The following is a 19,378-nucleotide window of genomic DNA, read 5'->3' as shown; positions in this document are numbered from 1 at the left end:
TGACATGATTTTGAACACAGGATATCCAAAAGATATATGGACAAATTACTAACAAACAAAAAAGAATGTTAATTTACAAGATCACTAGATACAAAATCACCACCTGAGGAAATCCATTGCACTCCTAAATACAAGCAACAGTTTCTAACCATTCCATTCCATTCCACCAGGAATAAATCTAATGAAAGATGCTCAAGAGCGCTGGACTCGAAAGTATAAAACTTTACTGAGAGAAATTAAACAAGGCCTTGAAATAGGGGAGATACTCCACAGTCATGAACTGGAAGGTTCCGCAATTGTAATAACATCGGTTCTCTTCAACTTGAACTACAGAATCGATGCAGTGCCAATCAATATCCCAGCAGGAACTTTTCTGGAAATTGACAAACTGATTCTAAAGATGGCTTAGAAATACAACAGGCCAAGAAGAGTCAGGAAAACCTTAAGAAACAATCACAGAGCCAAAGGACGTCGATACCAGACACCAGGACTCACACAGCTACAGCTGTTCAGGGAGCAGGAACAGAAAACAGCCTGTGCAAACGGCATGGAGAGCAGCAGCACGCCCACACATGTGTTTCCACCCGATACACGACAAGGCAGCCCTGCGGGGCCCTGGGCGAAGCACTGCCTCTTCAGTGAATGGCAATAGGTCAACCAGACCTTCATCGGGGAAGAAAACGACTCCAATGTCACACCACACACCAACTAAATTGTACGTGAATCATGACACCTAAATACGAAGAGTAAAACAAGTTTTTAAAAGAAAAGGTAGGAGAATATCTTTGTGACCTTAGGTGTGGCAAACAGGACAAGGGGAAAAAAATAGATAAGTTAGATTAATTACATTAGGACTTCTCATTTATCTAAAGCCACCAATAAAAGTGTTAGAAGACAGTCCAAAGAGTGGAAGAAGACACCTGCAAAACAAATCTGACAAAAGACATGTATTTGAAACATACAAAGAAGAAAACGTTAGCAACCAAATAGAAAAATGAGCCAAAGATTTGGATAGTACATAAAAGAGAATATTCACATAGCCAATAAACATACAAAAAGCATCATTAGCCATCAGAGAAATGCAAATAAGTTAGCAATACAACTTGACAGGACAACACACCTCCAGGCAAGGCTAAAAGGAAATACATAGACAATATCAAGTTGACAAGGATGGGGAGCAACTGAAAGTCCGCACAAACTGCCGGCTGGAGTGAAGGTCACTGCGGCCACGTTGGAAACCAGGTGACCGTGTGTCCTAAAGCCGCACAAGTCTCCTCGTATGTGTACACATTCCCAGCACAAATGCCTGCACATGTTTCACCAACCAGACGCACCTAAGAATGTTCATAACAGCACCATACACAATAGCCCCAGTGGAAACAGTGCGGGTGTCCCTCAACCGTGGAGTACGGGCATAGTGGTGGCATATTCATACGCTAAAATAACATCCATCAATGAGAAGAGCTACAGCTTCACACCACATCAGGGCTGAGTCTCGCATAATTCCACTGACATAAAACTGAGACACAAGCGAGGCAACGGTCACAGGCATGTGACAGTTCCCCGCCAGTGTGAGGATGCATGTGCTGGAAGGGACACGGGGGCTGGGGACCTGGAAATGCTCAGGAGCTGAGTGCTGGTTACAGGAGCATATCACTCCGTGAAAATGCATCAAGCCAGATGCTTATGATCTGTGTTACATAAAAACATAATACAGAACCAAAAGATGCCAAACACAAAAATACATACTGTATGATTCCATTTATACAAAGTTCAAAATTAGACAAAACTAAATTCCATTGTTCAGAGATGCATATATAGATGTGAACCTCAACACCAGAGCAGTGGCTGGTCACCATCGGTCAGTGAGTAGTCCCCTCTGCTGGGAGGAAGGGGCAGAGGTCCAGGAGGGGCACCTGGAGTGACAGTTTTGACAGTGGTGTTGGTTTCTCAGGAATTGCTCTATCGTGTTCATGAAGCTGTATGTCTGTGCTGTATGACATGACACATGTAACATTTTTACAGCTAAGCCAGAGCCCAACTGCTTTCTGTTGACACTTGCCATAGGTAAGGGTGTAGATGGCCTTCCCGGCTGTGTCCAAGGCAGTCAGACAGGGGGCTTTGGGCTGTGTCGTGCCCCAGCGCTGCAAGGCAGCCAGCAGGGACGGTGGCCAGGCGGTCCCCACGGCCAGGGGCTCCCCTTTCAGCACTGCCGTCTGGCTTCCCTCAGGCTTTGGCTGATTTGGATCTGGTTGCTGCACTATAAGCAAAATCGAAATTTACTAATTAGCACTTCATAGAACCATCCACACATTCTGTTTTTAAGCATTCTCTCAAAAAAAAACAAAAACAAAAACAAAAACAAAAACAAAAACAAAAACACCAGTTGTAACAAGATTTCAAGAATTTGTCCAGATTTCCTTATCATTATAATAGTCACAGGCCAACCGACCAAAGGACAGATGGAGATTCGTCCTGGACAATGATGGCCACTGGTGACTGTAAACCCCCAGGACAATCCCAGAATGGCAGCAGTGACGTTGAGGCTATCACGGGGTTTGTGGCCAACCCTGACGACATCTGAGAACCAGGCGCGGGTCCCACTTATAAAGGACAAAAGTGAGCAGAGTCGCGTTTCAGTCTGTGCATGCAAACCACCCGTCACCAGGTTGAAAGAGAAAATAAAGTAAAATCTCTTATGTTTCCAGTGGCTGTGTAGCCAACATTTGTCCACATGTAAGAAAGACTGCTCGGAACAGCATTTATACCACTGCGCTCTGCATCTGTGTTATCTGATGACAAAGGGGAAAGTGATGCCCTAAAAGTTGTGTCTGACCCTCAGTGAGGAGACACCTGGTGGGGGCTGGCAGGGCAAACACTGCACAGCAGAGGCGAGGGGCAGAGGGGCGAGCTGGCCGTGCGCCCCATGGCTCTTGACACATGAGCACACTTGCACCTTATACTAGGCTTTATTTCTGTCCCTTTTCTATAGGTTTATACTCCTTCCTATTTCTTGGTCATTTTCTTTTACAAATAAATCTATATTCTTTTTTCCTAAATGTATATCTCATTCATAAATGAGAGACTAAATTTCTGAAAAAGGGCCAAAACTATGCCAAAAATACACTTTTAAATCATGGGAAGACAAGTATTTCAGAATTAAAGTTTAAACAAAAAATGAAATAATGGGGGCACCCAGCTGGGTCAGTCAGTAGAGCGTGAAACTCTCAATCTCAGGGTTGAGTTCAAGCCCCATGTTGGGCATGGAGTCTACTTAAAAAAAAAAAAAATTGAAATAACATAAATAAAATGAAACCTTAGGAGTATTCTTGTAACCAAGTACTAAGCACTGGATCAGAGGCATAGAAAAATCTTAAGTCCCTTAACTATGAGCAATGTGTTTTTTTCCCTGTTCAAATAAAGCCAGCAGTCACATGTGCTGCTGAATTCACCATGACACACGCTGACCATAGGGGCTGGAAACAGAGGGAGGGTCATTTCGGTGTGTTGTAATGTCACAGTGTGACCTTGCGTGACGCACATTTGCCCACAACCCTGGACATGACAGCCACCCCGTTCAGACACGAGAGCCAGTCCGAGATCTCTCACCTTCCAACAGCTCCTCAAAATCATCCACAAAGAACTCCTTCAGCGGAGGGCGCTTTGGCCTCTTCAGGGTATTGAGAAGCTGCTGGATTTTGGAGGACACTCTGCTGTTCACAGGGACACCTGCCAGGGGAAGAGGAGCAATGAGGCCAGAGGTCGCCATCCCTCCAGAGATAGGATGTGGAGACGGGGCCTAGTGACCAACTGCATGAACACATTGGAATTCATAAATCCAACCAAGCACTGGCCCCACCACGCAGCCACTTTGCAATTCATTAATTCATTCAACAAATATTTACTGAAGGCCTTCTGGGAGCTAGAACTTTTTTTAAGCTAGTGATTTTCAAAGTGGTCCAGGGACCCTTTCAGGGGTTCATGAGGCTACTGTCCTTCCCTCCCTCCTCACAGCACACAGCAAGTCTTCCAGAAGCCCCACATCATGTGAGCCACAGCCGACTGAATGGGGACAAGGCGCAGGGCCCAGGTGCCTCCATCATGCTGGCTGCAAGGGAGACTGGCTGCACTGGAGAACAGGCCCATTCTTCTCACCAAATCTCCATTTTAGAAATTCTTCCATAAATATGTGGTATTTATATGAAGATGTGATGAGTTTCCTAATGCTATTTTTGAATGGATTCATAAATATTTTTTAAATCTTTAGTTTTAACTTCTAATATGATAAATATCAGGAGATTTAAGCCACCCAAACTAAAAGTTCTTTGGTGTTCCTTAGTAATTATTAAGAAATGTTGTTCTGGGAGATGTAAAGCAGCAAAATGACAGATAAGAGTCTGTCCTCAGCTCACCACCTGCTGGGTGAAAACAAGCAGAAATATATACACATGTAAGTGAACAAGAACAGTGGGAAGGTTGATAAGTGCTCTAAGGTTAACACAGCAGGTGATGGCCAAGGGCACCGGTCAACAGCACTGCCTGGGAGGACAGGTAAGCAGGGCCCCAAGCCTCAGACACACCCCGCTGTCCAAGGGCAAGCACAGCAGCTGATGCCCTAACATCCTTCCACAGTATCCCCGTCCTCCAACCTGAAGCCAGCCAAGTTCTAGAACCAAGAACTTAGTCATTGCCTGTCTACTCTCCTTTGATCTGGAACATTTCTTAGTCCTTTAAGACATTCACATTTTGAAAGAATCCAGTTCTTTTGTTTTATTGAGTAGAACATTCCTCATTTTGAGTTTGCTTGAGGTTTTCTCATGATTCAATCCAGGTGCTGCATTCCTGGCTGAAATACTACCCAAATATCATGTCCAGATTATCTTCACAGGGACAGATTTTCATCACCCAAAACGCTGTCTGGGTTCTACACTGATTGTCACTATTTTTTCTTCTGCAACTAATATGCAATGTGTGAGAAGGCACTTGAAGACCATACAAATATCCTAATCCTCACAGAATTTTCTCCCTGCATTTAACAGACATTGGATCATTCTTGCCAGAAGCAAGTTTTTACTGCAATGGTTGCAAAATTATTTCCCAACTTTAGCACCTCATTTAACTTTACCCATCAACATTCTGTCTGTTATCTATCTATCTATCTATCTATCTATCTATCTATCTATCTATCTATCTATCTATCTATCTATCGTCAGGAGTGACTCATGCACTGCTCAACTGCTCTAAAGCATATGGTTCTTAACTATTTTGATGTACAAATTGTCCCAGACTTGGCCAGTGGGATCCTATGTGAGTTGACCTGTGACATGCCCCCATCATTTTTTAGTTTTTTTAAATGTTCATTTATTTTTGAGAGAGAGACAGACAGACAGAGTGTGAGCGGGGGAAGGCCAGAGAGAGGGAGACACAGAATCGGAAGTAAGCTCCAGGCTCTGAGCTGTCAGCACACAGCCTGACGTGGGGCTCTAACCATGAACCATGAGAACATGACCTGAGCAGAAGCCGGACGCCCAACCGACCGAGCCACCCCTGCCCCCATCATTTTTTAAAGCACTGCCTTGCACCCTGTCATAAGATGCCTCAGAGTCATCTTATGCTACCATGCTCCAGCCCTGAATTAGCTCTTTCTCTCAGAAGCCCTCATTCTCCTGTGTGGGAAAGATGTTGAAGATCAAGATCTGGCTGCTAGGTGCGCTCATTACCACCACAGCGTCTGTGCCACTTTTGGAATACAGAGCTAAAAAAGTACACTATGCATTCATAGTGTGTATTCATGGACACACGCATGTATTCATGGACACTCGATGGCAATGTGCATGTGCACACAGAAAGCATAAATAGACACATATTTAAATCTCAGGAACAATGAATCCACACCAATACTTCCAATCCCAATCCACCCCACAGGTTCTTCTTGCCTTTCCCACTCATATTTGGACTTTCTTTCTTCCACAGTAGGAATCCTGGCTCCCAATAATATCAACACTTTTGCTCAATATTATCATGTATATAAAATAATTTCTAAGTCGCATAACCTATACTGCTACAAAAACAAACAAGCAAGAGTTCAAGATTTCGAGGCACCTGGGGGCTCAGTCTGTTGTGTCCGACTCTTGATTTTGGCTCAGGTTGTGATCTCACGGTTCGTGGGTTTGAGCCCCACATCAGGCTCTGTGCTGACAATATGGAGCCTGCTTGGGATTCTCTCTTTCCCTTTCTTTCTCTGCCCTCCTGTCTCTCTTCCCCCCCCCCCCCACATCTGTCTCAAAACTAAATAAATAAACTTAAAAAATTAAAACAAAAAACAAGATTTCTTTGCTGTTCACACCTAACTTTGTCCAAGACTGTGGGCGTATGGTCCAGTACTGTGTCACAGCTTACCTATTCTGCCTCTCTCTCTGTCACCCCCTTAAATGTGGCTATGATACTTCACAGGAATATGACTGGGTTTATTTCTACTTGCTTTCAGTTTAAGGGGTTTCCCCCTCTTCCTATACTTCAAGTCTATGGTTTGAATTTTTTATTACACTAACAAACTTCTAAAAGTCAAAACCATATTAAGACAAACTCAAAACAATGTCACTGAACTTTCACTCACCCACCCATCCCACCTCTGGGGGCGACCAGCTTCATCGCTTTCTGGTCTGTCCTTCCTGCGCCCCTTCTACACACATACAGGCTTTGCTGTGTTCCCTTGTTGCTCACACAAAAGGTGGCATACTAGAAACACTCTTTTACTTTTGGCTTTTCCACTTAACATCTCCTGGAAAAATACCTCATTCCAAGTCATAAAAAGCTTTCTCATTATTTCTGACAGCTGCATAGTACCCCACAATGTGAACATCCTAGGTTTATTCAACCAATTTGTGAGGCTTGGAGAGCTACATAGTTTCCAATATTGTGCAATTATAAGTAGTGTTACAAAGAATTACTTTGTGCACATGTATTTCCTTAGTTTTGGAAATGTGTGTTCAGAGTAAATTCCTACATTGGCCTTGCTGGATCCAAATATATATATTTTACCAATTTCTATTCCAAAGAGGTTTAACTATTTTGCATTCCCACCAACAGTGTATTTCTGTAATTATAAAAAAGGCCGAACATGATGTTCAAGAGCTATTTTTAGATCTTATGAATTGGCTGTGCATATTTTTTGCCCATTTTCCTATACTAGGAGTTGGCAAACTTTTCTTAAAGAGCTAGATGGGAAGCACTCTGGGCAGTGGGCACAGTCTTGGTTGCAATCACCCTACTCTGCAATTCTGGGGCAAAAGCAGCACAGATGACATGGGAATGGGTGGGCATGGCCATGTCCCAATAAAGCTTTATTTGCAAAAGCAGAATGCCAGTATATGCCATAGTTTGCAGACTGGCAATTCATAGAATTTGGGGTCTTTTCCTCCTATTTTTAAGAGTCTGTTTGATATTAGAAACATCAGACCTTTACCTATCACACACACTGTAAATAGTTACTCCTAGTTTGTCAATTCTTCTTGTGACTCTCTATGGGGATATTTTCTTTTTTTTCTTTTTTTCTCTTTATGGGGATATTTTTGTTAAGAATTTTTTTAGTTTCAGGCCGTCTGGGTGGCTCAGTTGGTTGTGCCCAACTCTTGATTTTGGCTCAGGTCATAATCTCATGGTTTGTGGGTTTGAGCCCTGTGTCAGGCTCTGTGCTGACAGCTCAGAACCTGAAGCCTGCTTGGGATTCTCCCTCTCTGTCCCTCGCCTGCTCATACATGTGCTCTCTCACTCAAAAAAAAAAAAAAAAAAGAAAAGAAAAGAAAAAAAAAAGCAAATCAAATCCGTAATACAGAAAAAATTATGCATGATAACCAAGTAGGGTTTATCCTGAGACTATAACTTTGGTTTAACATTCAAAAATAAAATTAAATTTAGAAAGCCTTTACTTATAACCAGGTTAAAGAAAATTCATCAATTTTTTTCCTTTTATTCTTCATTTATTATGTTTAGATATCTGATTCTTTTTGAGTTTTGCCTTTCTCAGCGGTGTGGGGAAAGAATCTAAGTTTAACTTTTCCCAACTAGCTTTCCAATGGCCCCAATAACATTTACTAAAAATACAATCTTTGCCACATTGAGGCGGTATAATATTATGTGAAGGCATACAGTGATGAGGTAAAGATGTATATTGTAAGTCACAGAGTAACCACTGGGGGAAAAAAAAGGAGAGACAGAGAGAGAGAGAGACAGAGAGAGAGAGAGAAAGAAAGAGAGGGAGAGAGAGAGAAAATAGAATATAAAATAGAATATAAACCAAAAGAAATCAGGTAAGGGAGTGAAATTAACAGATGTGTGAAACAGAAAATAGAGCAGGATCATAGATTTAAACCCAACCAAATAGCTCATTAAAACTGACTATAAATGGTCCAAAGACTCCAATGAAGTAAATGGCTACCTGCTAAAAGAAAGTATAAGAATGAATAAAATACTAATTATAAGAAATACATTTTAATTTAAAAGACCTAGATAGGGTAAAAAGATAAAAAGATTTGTCGTGTAACTAATACTAATAAAATAGCTGAAGGCAACCATAATAATAACAAAGAAAATGTCAGAATAAGAAATATCACTAAGGATCATTTTGTAATGATAAAGCAGCCAATTCATCAAGACATAGCAATTTTAAATATGTATGCACATAATAACAGAACTTCAAAATACACAAAACACAAAGTGACAGATCTAAAAGAACAGACAAATCCACAATTATAGTTGGAAATTCAATACCCCCCTCAGCAAAATATAGAAAAAGTATGCAGAAAATCAGTAAGGCTAGAGAAGACTCAAACTAAAGTATCAACCAACTGGATGTAATATTCATTCACAGAAAAGCTACCCAACAACATTATTTTCAAGTAGAACACTCACAGAAACAAACCATGTGCTAGGCCATTAAAAAGTTTCAAGGGGCGCCTGAGTAGCTCAGTCAGTTAAGCATCGGACTTCAGCTCAGGTCACGATCTTGTGGTTCATGAGTTCGAGTCCCGCGTCAGGCTCTGACAGCTCAGAGCCTGGAGCCTGTTTCAGATTTTGTCTCCTTCTCTCTCTGCCCCTCCCCTGCTCATTCTCTCTCTCTCTCAAAAATAAATAAAACATTAAAAAAGTTTAAAAATTTTTCAATATATTTAGAAGGAGTTGAATTATATAGTATATACAAGAGAAATATACCTGCAATATTTGCAAATCTGTTGAAATTAAACAACATACTTCTAAATAAATCATGGGCCAAAATGGAAAGCATGAGAGAAAATAAAAAATATCTAGAATTGAATTTTTAAAAGGAAAAGAACATATCAAAATATGTGGGATACTAAAACAGCTCTTAGAAGGATATTTAAAGTTTTAAATACTTTCATTAGGAAACAAGAAAGGTCTAAATTCAATGATCTAAGTTTCTACCTCAAGGAATGAAAAAAGGGAAGGCAAAGTAAACTGAAAATAAGTAGAAAAAAGGAAGGAAAAAAATACAAGATTAGAAATAAACACAATAGAAAAAAATAATTAAACCCAAAGCAGTTCTTTGAAAGATAAATAAAATTCAATGAACTTTTTAGCTACAATGATCAAGATAAAAAGACAGAAAACACTAGGGCGTCTGTCTGGCTCAGTTGGTAGAGCATGCTACTTTCAATCTCAAGGTCATCAGTTCAAACTCTACAATGGGCATGGGGCCTACTTAAAAAAGAGAGAGAGAAAAGACACTAATTACTACTACCAGAAATAAAAGAGGGGATAGCACCACCAATTCATGTACATCAGAGGATAATAAAGGAATATCATGAACTAATTATGCCTAAATTAGAAAGTACAGATGAAATGAACAAATTCTTTCAAAGACACAAAACTGACTCAAGAATAGAAAAATTCACGTTCTCTGATTAGAAAGTAGAAGAGGAAGGAACATTTCTCAATCCATTTTGAGATGAGCATTATCCTGATACCAAGAGCAGACAAAGATATTACAAGAAAAAATAAAACCAAAACTACAGGCTACTATGTATCTTGAACACAGACACAAAATCCTTAAAAACAAATATTAGCAAATCAGGGTGTCTGGGTGGCTTGGTCGGTTAAATGTATGACTCTTGATTTTGGCTCAGGTCATGATCTCACAGTTTATGAGACTGAGCCTCGCATTGGGCTCTGCGCTGACAGCATGGAGCCTGCTTGGATTCTCTCTCTTTCTCTGTCCCTCCCCAACTCACACACATGCTCTTTCACTCAAAAAAAAAAAAAAAAAAAAAAAAAAAAATTAAAAAATGTTAGCAAATCAAATCCTGAATATATAAAAAATATGCATGATAACCAAGTAGGGTTTATCCTGAGAATATAACTTTGGTTTAACATTCAAAAATCAATGAAATTTACTACATTAATGAAATTTACTACAAACTACAAAAGAAAAACCACACGAGTTTAATAGATGAAAATAAAATCATTTAACTAAAGCCATGATAAAAATTTTCAGGAAATCAGGAAAAAAAGGGAGCTTCCTAATGAAGAGCACCCACAGCTAACATCATCATTCAAACATGAAAAAGTGGATGCCTTCCCCCCACAGTTGGAAACAAGGCAAGTCACATCCACTTTCAATATCTCTTATTGACACAACTGGAAATCTTACACACATGGCAATATAGCCAGAAAAATAAATGCTCCTAAAGACAAAAACTTTGCAAAGAAAAGTAAAAATCTATTCATAGACAAAATGGTCAAACATATAGAATCTTAAGGAATCTACCAAAAAAATTACTGGAACTAATAAAAGGACAACATACAAAAACCAAATGCATTTCTATAGACTAGTAATAAACAACTGAAAAAAATTTAAAACACTATTTATAATAGTGTCCAAAATACTATTTGGGAATAATCTTAACAAAATAGGTACAACACCTGTATAACGAAGGCTACAAAACAATGCTGGAAAAGTTTTTAAGAGCCAAATAAATGGAGAGATATACTGTGTTTATCGACTGAAATATATACTATTAAGATTCCAATTCTCTCTGAACTGATCTACAGTCAGTAAAATATCAGTCAAAATCCTTCAGGAATTTTGGTAGAAAAAAACAAACAGATTTAAAAATATATATTCAAATGCAAAGGAGCTGAAATAGCCAAAGCAAATTTTAAAATGAAAAGCAGAGTTTGAAGACAAACTGCATGATATCAACCTTTGTTATAAAAGCACAGTAACCATGATGGTGTGGTACTGGCATAAGGATGGACAAACACAGCCATAGGGCAGGAAAGAGAGCCAGGAACAGATATCTCTCAGATATGGTCTACCGATTCTCATTAAAGATGCAAAGGAGCTCAGTGGGGAAAGACTGGGCTTTAGAACAAACAAGGCCAGAACACTGGACACCCACATGCAAACGCGGGAACTCTGACTCATACCTTGTACTTAGACTAAAATTAACTCAAAATGGATCATAGATCTACATGTAAAACCTAAAGCTATAAAATTCTAGGAGAAAACATAGAAAACCTTTATGACTTTGGGTTAGGAAAATATATCTTAGATATGACATAAAAGTAGGATCTATAAAAGAAAACACAGGTAAACTGGACTTCATAAAAATTAGTAACTTCTACTCCTTGAGAGTCACTGTTAAGAGAATGAAAAAAAAAAAAAAAAAGCCATAGGCTGCGAGAAAATCCAAAGTATATACCTGATAAAGAACTTGAATCCAGAACATATAAAGAATTCCCGAAACTTACTAAGAAAACATCACATTAAAAAAAAATAAGCAAAAGATCTGAACAGATGCTTCTAAAAAGACACACAGATGGCAAACACATGAAGAGACGCCCCACTTCCTCAGTGTTTAGGGAGATGCTAATTAACACTACAAGCAGACACCTCCACACACCTGGAAGGGTGGTTAAGATTAACAAGCCAAGAATCCCAGCTGCAGGCAAAGATGTAGCGGAGCCAGAAGTCTCATCACCCGTGATGGGAATGTGAAATGGTACAACCACTTTGGAAATCCGTTTGGCAATTTCTTAGAAAGTTAAGCATATGATCCAGTCATTCTATTCCTAAGTATTGACCCAAAACAAATGAAAGCATACTTCTACACAAAAACTTGTATAAGAATATTCATAGCAGCTTTATTTGTAATAGCCAGAAACTGGAGGCAACCCAAATATCCATCAATAGGTGGACAGATAAAGTGTGGTACATCCGTGAAATGAAACACTACTTATCAGTAAAAGGAACGAACTACTGAAACATCCGAGAACATGAATGAATCTCAAAATACTTATGTAGAGTAGCGGAAGCCACATAACAAAGAGTAAAAACTGCGTGATTCTATTTCTATAAAATTCCAGAAAATGCAAATTAATTTATAGTGTCAGAAAATAAATCAGTGTTGCCTAAAGCATGGGGGAAGCCAAAATGGGTAGAAGGGAGGTATTACAAAGGGACACAAGGAAACTTTTAGGAATGCTGGGTGTATGTGTTCACTATCTTGATCACAAGAATGGTTTCACAGGTATACATACATCTTAAAACACAAAATTAGGGATGCCTGGGTGGCTCAGTCAATTAAGCGTCCAACTCTTGATCCCAGTACAGGTCATGATCACGATTTGTGAGTCTGAGCCCCATGTTGGGCTCTGCACTGACAGCATGGAGTCTACTTGGGATTCTCTCTCTCCCTCTCTCTCTGCCCCTTCCCCACCTCGTTCTCTCTCTCCCTCTGTCTCTCTCCGTCTCTCTCTCCCCCCACTCGAAATAAATAAACTTAAAAAAAATTTTTTAATAGTAAAACTTATAAAATTGCATGCTTCAAATATGTGCAATTGATCGCATGTCAGTTATAACTCAACTAAGCTCTTGAACTTTTAAAAAATATAATCAAATAAAAAAAAATCTACCTAACCAATAGCCGGCTTCATGTTGAGTCAGTATTTTCCTGTTGCATCTGGATAAGGAGGTAAAAGACCTTGACAAAATTTGATCTGCCACTTAGGAGTATCCAAACACACATTAAAGCCTTAGATCTAAGATCGTCTGAAGTTTCCTGCAATTCAAATCTGATACATTGGGGGAAAAAAAAACTTCACATGATTTGGATAAAAGACACTGGAAACTATTTCAAAAGGAAATGGTATAAATGAGGACGCTGTGAAGATCAAGGCCTTTCGGGCCTGCACGTCTGAAACCCTGACTGCTGCTGTGCCCATTTCTCAGACTGTGCACACAGGGGGCACAGGCACTGGTGTGTCAGGGGCAGGGTGCTCTCACACTAAGGCCACACGGAGTCCAACAAAGAGACTGCCCACGGTCTCTCGTTTTCCTCCTGTTTTATAGACCCAAACTCCTTGTGGATCCAGTTTAAATGTGGAGGTTTTCTCCTCCCTACTCTTCTTCCCTCTCTGCCCAATTCCAGGGACTCACAACCATTTCTCCCCATGATGCTCCCTGTAATCACAGCCACCACACACACTGGCCTCAGTTCACACGCGCTGAATGACTGTAACTAGTGGCTGGCTCAAGCTTGCTAAAGCAAATTCACTAAAGCGAGGCTCAGTCCCTGAAGAGAAAGACTGTGCTCTGCTGTCCACAGGAGAAAGAGAGGCGTGCTCACCACCCGCAGTTTCCAGGACGCTGCCGCTGTAGCCCCGAGGGACGCCTCTCACAGAAGCCAGCTGCGGACGCTCACAGTGCGGAAGCTCCACAAGACCCGTGGTGACATCAGGAGGGGCAGAGTGCAGATCTGCTTTGGAAAAACAAACCCCAAATAAAAGTGGCTATCGATTCGAAAGTGTATTGAGTTGCTCTTTAAACCACAGTGAACTAAAGCTTCACTAGCTGAGCTCAAAGCAAGGAATGTGGTATTCTGATTAATTTTGTTTTTCTCTGGTTGACTAAGACAAAACGGGACCCTGTGAACTCTGAGCTCCCAGACGTGGGCCATGGAAGGCTGTGTCACGTGGGCTGCTGGGTTCTCAAAGGGATCTCGGCCAGAACCCCCGACGACAGTGCTCTGACAGGGCAGGTGAGACTGCCTTTCACAGGACTGAGTTAGTTAGAAATTTCAATGAAGCAGAAACACATTTCAAATCAATTGTCATTGGATCATTTTTGTTGTATTATGAAAAAAATAGCCAGGTTCCAAAAACTATCCCCAGCTCCCCCAAAAAGTATGTTGGATAGCACAAAGACACAAAACCTTTACAGGCTCCAAAGAATAAGCCTACAAAGATAAAAATTATCCCCTGCCAGGTCAACACATCTCACTATTAGGAGACTTCAGTCAAGTTCTCAGAGCAGAAGGTGTTAACATCATGGTTAAAGACAAATGACATTAAACTGCAGAAATGTTTAAAATCACTCCTTCTATTGTCTGAACGCACATTTTGGGGTTAAATCTTTATCATATGGCACATGTATCTGTCGGAACACTGGTTGATTACGGGCTGCTGAGGCGTGAGCGTGAGTGTGGCACCTGCACTAGGGCCATCGGGACAGACACGTGGTCCATTTGGGCTTGTAACGCGTGCTCCTGCGACCGCAGGCCCCACTCTGGTGCTTCTGACGTCTCAATTCCTACCGCTTACCTATCACTTCATTTCCCAGGCAGAATGCAAACTAAAATCTTTTTTTAAATATATAGAAAGATGAAATTATATGGAAACAAAACCCAAACTCACTACACAGCAGAAAACACCGTTTGGAAAAATCTAATTTAATGACAGAGCTGTCACAACCCTTGAAAAAGCATGATGTTGATGAAATGAGCATTTTAAAGTTTGCCTATCACAAAGTTCTCTCCATGTAGAAAGAAATTTCCCTACCCTTCCATGTCTAGCAAAAAGAATAAATGATTCTAACAATATTCATGAAGAAAGGCATTAATGGTAATCTCAACTACAAAGCAGTTGTAAAATCGCTACATAAAAATAAACAAACATTCAAAATAAAAATCAACTACTATAGTGGCGCCTGGGTGACTCAGTCGGCTGAGCGTCGGACTTCGGCTCAGGTCACGATCTCACGGCCTGTGAGTTCGAGCCCCACATCAGGCTCTGTGCGGACAGCTCAGAGCCCGGAGCCTGCTTCAGATTCTGTGTCTCCCTCTCTCTCTGCCCCTCCCCTGCTCATGCTCTGTCTCTCTCTCTCTCTCTCAAAAATAAACATTAACAAATTTTTTTTAAAATGAACTACTACAACTGGAAATACTACTTCTAAATATAGGTATTTATAGCTGTGCCCCAATGTTTTATGGATTTGATTTCCTTACTCTAAAATTGAAGATGATATATTTTTACAAATTACCTTAACCTAATATATTGTCCCTCAAAATTTTTTTACCTAATACATTCTTCTTCTTTTTGTATCACTTTCCTTAGCCCAACTGAAGAATTCTCCAGTGCTAAAAACTAAAAGGATGATTTTTATAATAAGGAGAGGGAAGGTAAGTATTTTCAGATTTAGGAACTCAAGTCAACTATATCCAGTGAACATTTAGCATACGAAGGCTATAATCCGCAGTTAAGATTTTTAAAATTTACAAGAATTGATCACATAATGTACATGAGAGGCCATGTGAATGGGATGGGAGAAAAGAGGGTCGCAGCACCCCGAAGTCAGGGGTCCTCCATCCACAGCCGTAACACATCTCCGCAGAAACCTTCACACCTGGGCCTTTCACAGAATGCACACTCCTTACAGCTAAGTGCTTTGTTAAAAGACCCCACACAACCGCGGGGAAGTCAAGGGCTACCTAGTTACACACTGTGAACTGTGGCCAGTTTCTCATGCTAGATATGCTTTTATCTCCAACCCACCAGGAAGCAGGGTTTCCAACAGCTCGGCAATGGCTAATACAGTTTTACCTTCCTACACCATCTCACGGAGAACAGAGATCAGGTAGCAGGAATAAGATGAAAGAACATTCAAAAACTACTGTCTTCCTCACATTGGAGATATCTGTGTATTTCCAATAAGTCAAAGCACTGTGACAGAGAAAAAAACGTATCCGTGCGAAAGCTGTTTTATAAGCTATCCCCTGAAAACCTGCCTGAGGAAGGGTGAGCAGTGAGCACTAGGCCTCCACAGGGCGTCTAGGAGAACTGCAGGAACAGCCGGGGCCAGCTGTTTCCCAAAGGGGCCTTTTCTGGAGCCCCAGCTGCTGCCACCCAGTGACCTCAGCAGCCGCCTCCCTGTGTGCCAGAAGCAAGATGAGGTGTCGTGGGTTCTCGTGGAAGGCTACGTCACGGTTATAAGACACAAGCTCAACAGAAATGTGCAGGTTTCCTGCACTGATGCAACAAATAAAAAGTGAAGAGCGTCGGTGATGCGTCCACAGATGATGCTGAGATGCCATCCAATTTACTCCCAGCCCAGCCCAATGACCAAGACTTCACACCAAGGCAGCTCAGGCTCTGAGCCCACACCTGCTGGAAGGGGAGGGGGGTGGTTGTTCAGCCTACAGGACCCCACCGAAAACAGCAGCCTATCATGGGTGCATGGCTGCTGCACCATCCCAGTTTTAGCAGAACAGCTAACAGCAAAGAAAATGAATAGGAATCAAGAAAACTTTATCAGCCCTGGCTTCACCGCCAGGCCAGCTGCGTGAGCCCAGGCAAGTTACAACCTTTCCGTCTTCCTTCCATATCTAGAAAAGAGGGGGGCTGAGAAGCGTTGAGAAGTTAACTGCGACAACACTGACGGCACCACGTGAGGAATATACTGTTGTTAAGGTATGAGCTGCGCATGCCAGCTCACATCCAACCAACCATGCTAATGTTGTTGTCTAGAAAACAGGGTTTCAAATGAGGAAAGGTCTGCAATTGTTCCTTTCTAAGATTTATGTAATTGAAAGACTTGGATGACTTAGAAAAGATCTACACATCTGTATGATTTAGCTTTGCCTGACCTCCCTTTTCAGGTTGAGGGGCTAACTTGGTATGTGGAGGAAGAAAGGCCAGACCATGATTGCAGCCCCAGGCCCCTGCCCCAGAGGCAACTGACGGCTCCACAGCTGTGCACACAAGGCAAAGCGCAAAGGCAGAGACAATGTAGTGGCAGCGGGCCAAGGGTGGCTATCAGGAACAAGTATAAGGACCATCCACCCTACACCTGCCAAAAGGTGGAGACACGACGTCAAGAAACACCGCCACCTCTGGGACCTGTGGGGAAGCCAACGCACCACAGGGTCTGGGATCACCAAACCACAGAAGCATCAAGAGCTACTTTTGTTACCAAAAAGACATTTCCAGATGAAAAAGAGAAGGTGGGTCTTGATGGGCGCAGGGGCACCCCTGTCCTGGAGGGGCCGCGGCAGCTCGTTACTGACCTATGTGGGCGTGGGCCACGGGGCCTGTGAGCGTGGCGGCGGAGGCACCGGGAGCAGCGGCGGGTCTCCCTCCCGGGTGAGATGAGGTGGAGGATGCAGAGGATGAGGTGGACGAGCCCTGAATGACCCGGTCGAGCCAGGGCTCGACGTTGGAATGGCTCTGGAGCGGAGTGGAGGTAAGTCGCCCGGGTCGCCGTAAAGAGCCCTCATCTTCTGAGGCAGACGACGTGTCTGTGGTTAAAATAATGACGACAGGCATAATGTAGGGATGAGTCGGGGAGGGGGGTGGAGTCCCCACACTGGCACCTGAGTCTCCCAGGCCAGCACGTGGCAAGCTCTGCTATGCCCTGCACCTGCACCGCTATGCCCTGCCTGGCCAAGGGGTCATCTCAGCCCTCGTTTGCCCGACTGTAAGATCCAAGGAGCCCTACCTGGGAAACTGGTTTCTCGACCCCAGCTTCCCCCAGAGGACTGTCCGGGGGCACCGCACGCTGGGAGTGGCTTCAGCTCATTCCTTGGTGGGGGTCCCAAATATCAAAGAAGACCCCAAGTGTCGAGTGCCCATCTGAGTGAACACCCCACACAACCTTCACACATGGCCCAGGTCAGTGCAGTGGTGATGGGGCCTCACTCCGTCCATCTGCACCCTCTTAGGGGCAGCGACAATGAGCTCTGGAAAGAATTCCTTCCCCAACACACCTGCTTCACTCAATAAAACTAACTGCTCATAAAGGTTCTATCAAGTCACCTCAGCTGTGCATTTTATTATGGTTACACAACTATTTAAAAGTTTTTAAAAATTGGCTATTATCTATAATTATATTTGGTAGAAACATGTGACAGCTATTTCTAGAATTCTTGTTCAACAATATGAACTTTTTCTTTTCTGTAGAAAGGAAGTGTTACCAAAACCACTGAATTATCCTATATCTCTGGTGTGTTTGGTTTTCACCATGTCATCAAACCAAAAACTCATGTTGCCAGTTTCACGACTTAAATAACAACAGAGGTGGCAGAAGGCGCCACACAACTGCCCACACCTGGTGCAGTTTAGCGCCACTGCTGCTGAAGAGAAACTCCAGGTGAAAGTTTTCATTTCTAATGGTAATGACAACAAAACAATAATAGAAGAAATGTTTTAAATCCTCCGAATTGTCCTATACTCTCCCATTTAAGGCCTGGTAATGATATAGTAAATAATCATTAATAAGATGAAAATAATTTTACAATTCTTAAATCAGGGAACTTTAGTATTCTAGTAAGTGTTTATTTTAGGTTCCCCTCTTTACTTAAAGGCACAAATAGCATCTTAGTAAAAGAATTAAAATACACCCAAAAGTCCTATAGAAAACAAGTACCGATTTGGGTACAAGCCATACTGTGTAGACCACAGATTTTCAGTAAGGAATGTTGCACATATGCAAACGTTTTTAATCTCCAGTTTTTCCAAATCTTTACTGCATACAGGTCAGGAGGATACTCCAACTCAAGGGGAAAGGAAGGTGATGACACCAGGGCTGTGTCACAGCTACAGAAGCCATTCCCAACACGGTCTATCAATACCTGGAGGTGTGTACGTCTCCACCGACGAGTGGACAAGAACCGAACGTCTTTTTGAAGGCATAGGCATCTTCCTCTCCTTGTATTTGGCCAAAGCTGCTTGCACCGCTTCAGTGTGAACATCTGTGTAAAAACAAGAGCAGTAAAGACACTTTCTACAAGATTGCTTATGAAGTGACAAAATTAAGCTTCATATTCTTATTTGTTTCCACTGAGTGTAAAAGAGACACATAAGCCTGGCCTATGACATCAGTCCTAGATTCCTTTAAATGTTCCTTTATTTGTAGATTTGGACCCACATAAATATTTTTGTAGTTATAAATCAAAACTATATAAAAAAAGAAATGCCCTAATTAAAAACACAATGAAACAAACCTAAACGCGTCTCCAGTTGTTGGCCTCAACTATTACAAGGGACTTCAAAGCAGTTAGACTGTTTAGCCTGTTCCTCTAGAGCT

General features: G+C 41.8%; 1 protein-coding gene across 10 annotated transcripts in view; it reads right to left on the bottom strand.

Annotated features, from left to right (window-relative positions):
* The window catches only part of DIP2A (disco interacting protein 2 homolog A), a 118,471-nt gene that overhangs the window by 51,272 nt on the left and 47,821 nt on the right, over nucleotides 1–19,378 (bottom strand). For 5 of the 10 annotated variants that reach the window (XM_058732332.1, XM_058732340.1, XM_058732334.1 and 2 more), the window contains 5 exons: nucleotides 18,924–19,043; nucleotides 17,361–17,591; nucleotides 13,647–13,778; nucleotides 3,610–3,729; nucleotides 2,063–2,260 (listed from right to left, as the gene is read on the bottom strand). In XM_058732332.1, the coding sequence (XP_058588315.1) occupies nucleotides 2,063–2,260; nucleotides 3,610–3,729; nucleotides 13,647–13,778; nucleotides 17,361–17,591; nucleotides 18,924–19,043 (801 nt within the window). The remainder of the gene's footprint in view (nucleotides 1–2,062; nucleotides 2,261–3,609; nucleotides 3,730–13,646; nucleotides 13,779–17,360; nucleotides 17,592–18,923; nucleotides 19,044–19,378) is intronic. The other 5 variants (XM_058732333.1, XM_058732335.1, XM_058732342.1 and 2 more) reach the window with 3 other exon arrangements.

This window comes from Neofelis nebulosa, chromosome 5, assembly GCF_028018385.1.
Source record: "Neofelis nebulosa isolate mNeoNeb1 chromosome 5, mNeoNeb1.pri, whole genome shotgun sequence".
NCBI lineage: Eukaryota > Metazoa > Chordata > Mammalia > Carnivora > Felidae > Neofelis > Neofelis nebulosa.
Note: the sequence above shows the minus strand (reverse complement) of the source record. Positions and strands in the feature narration are given on the sequence as shown.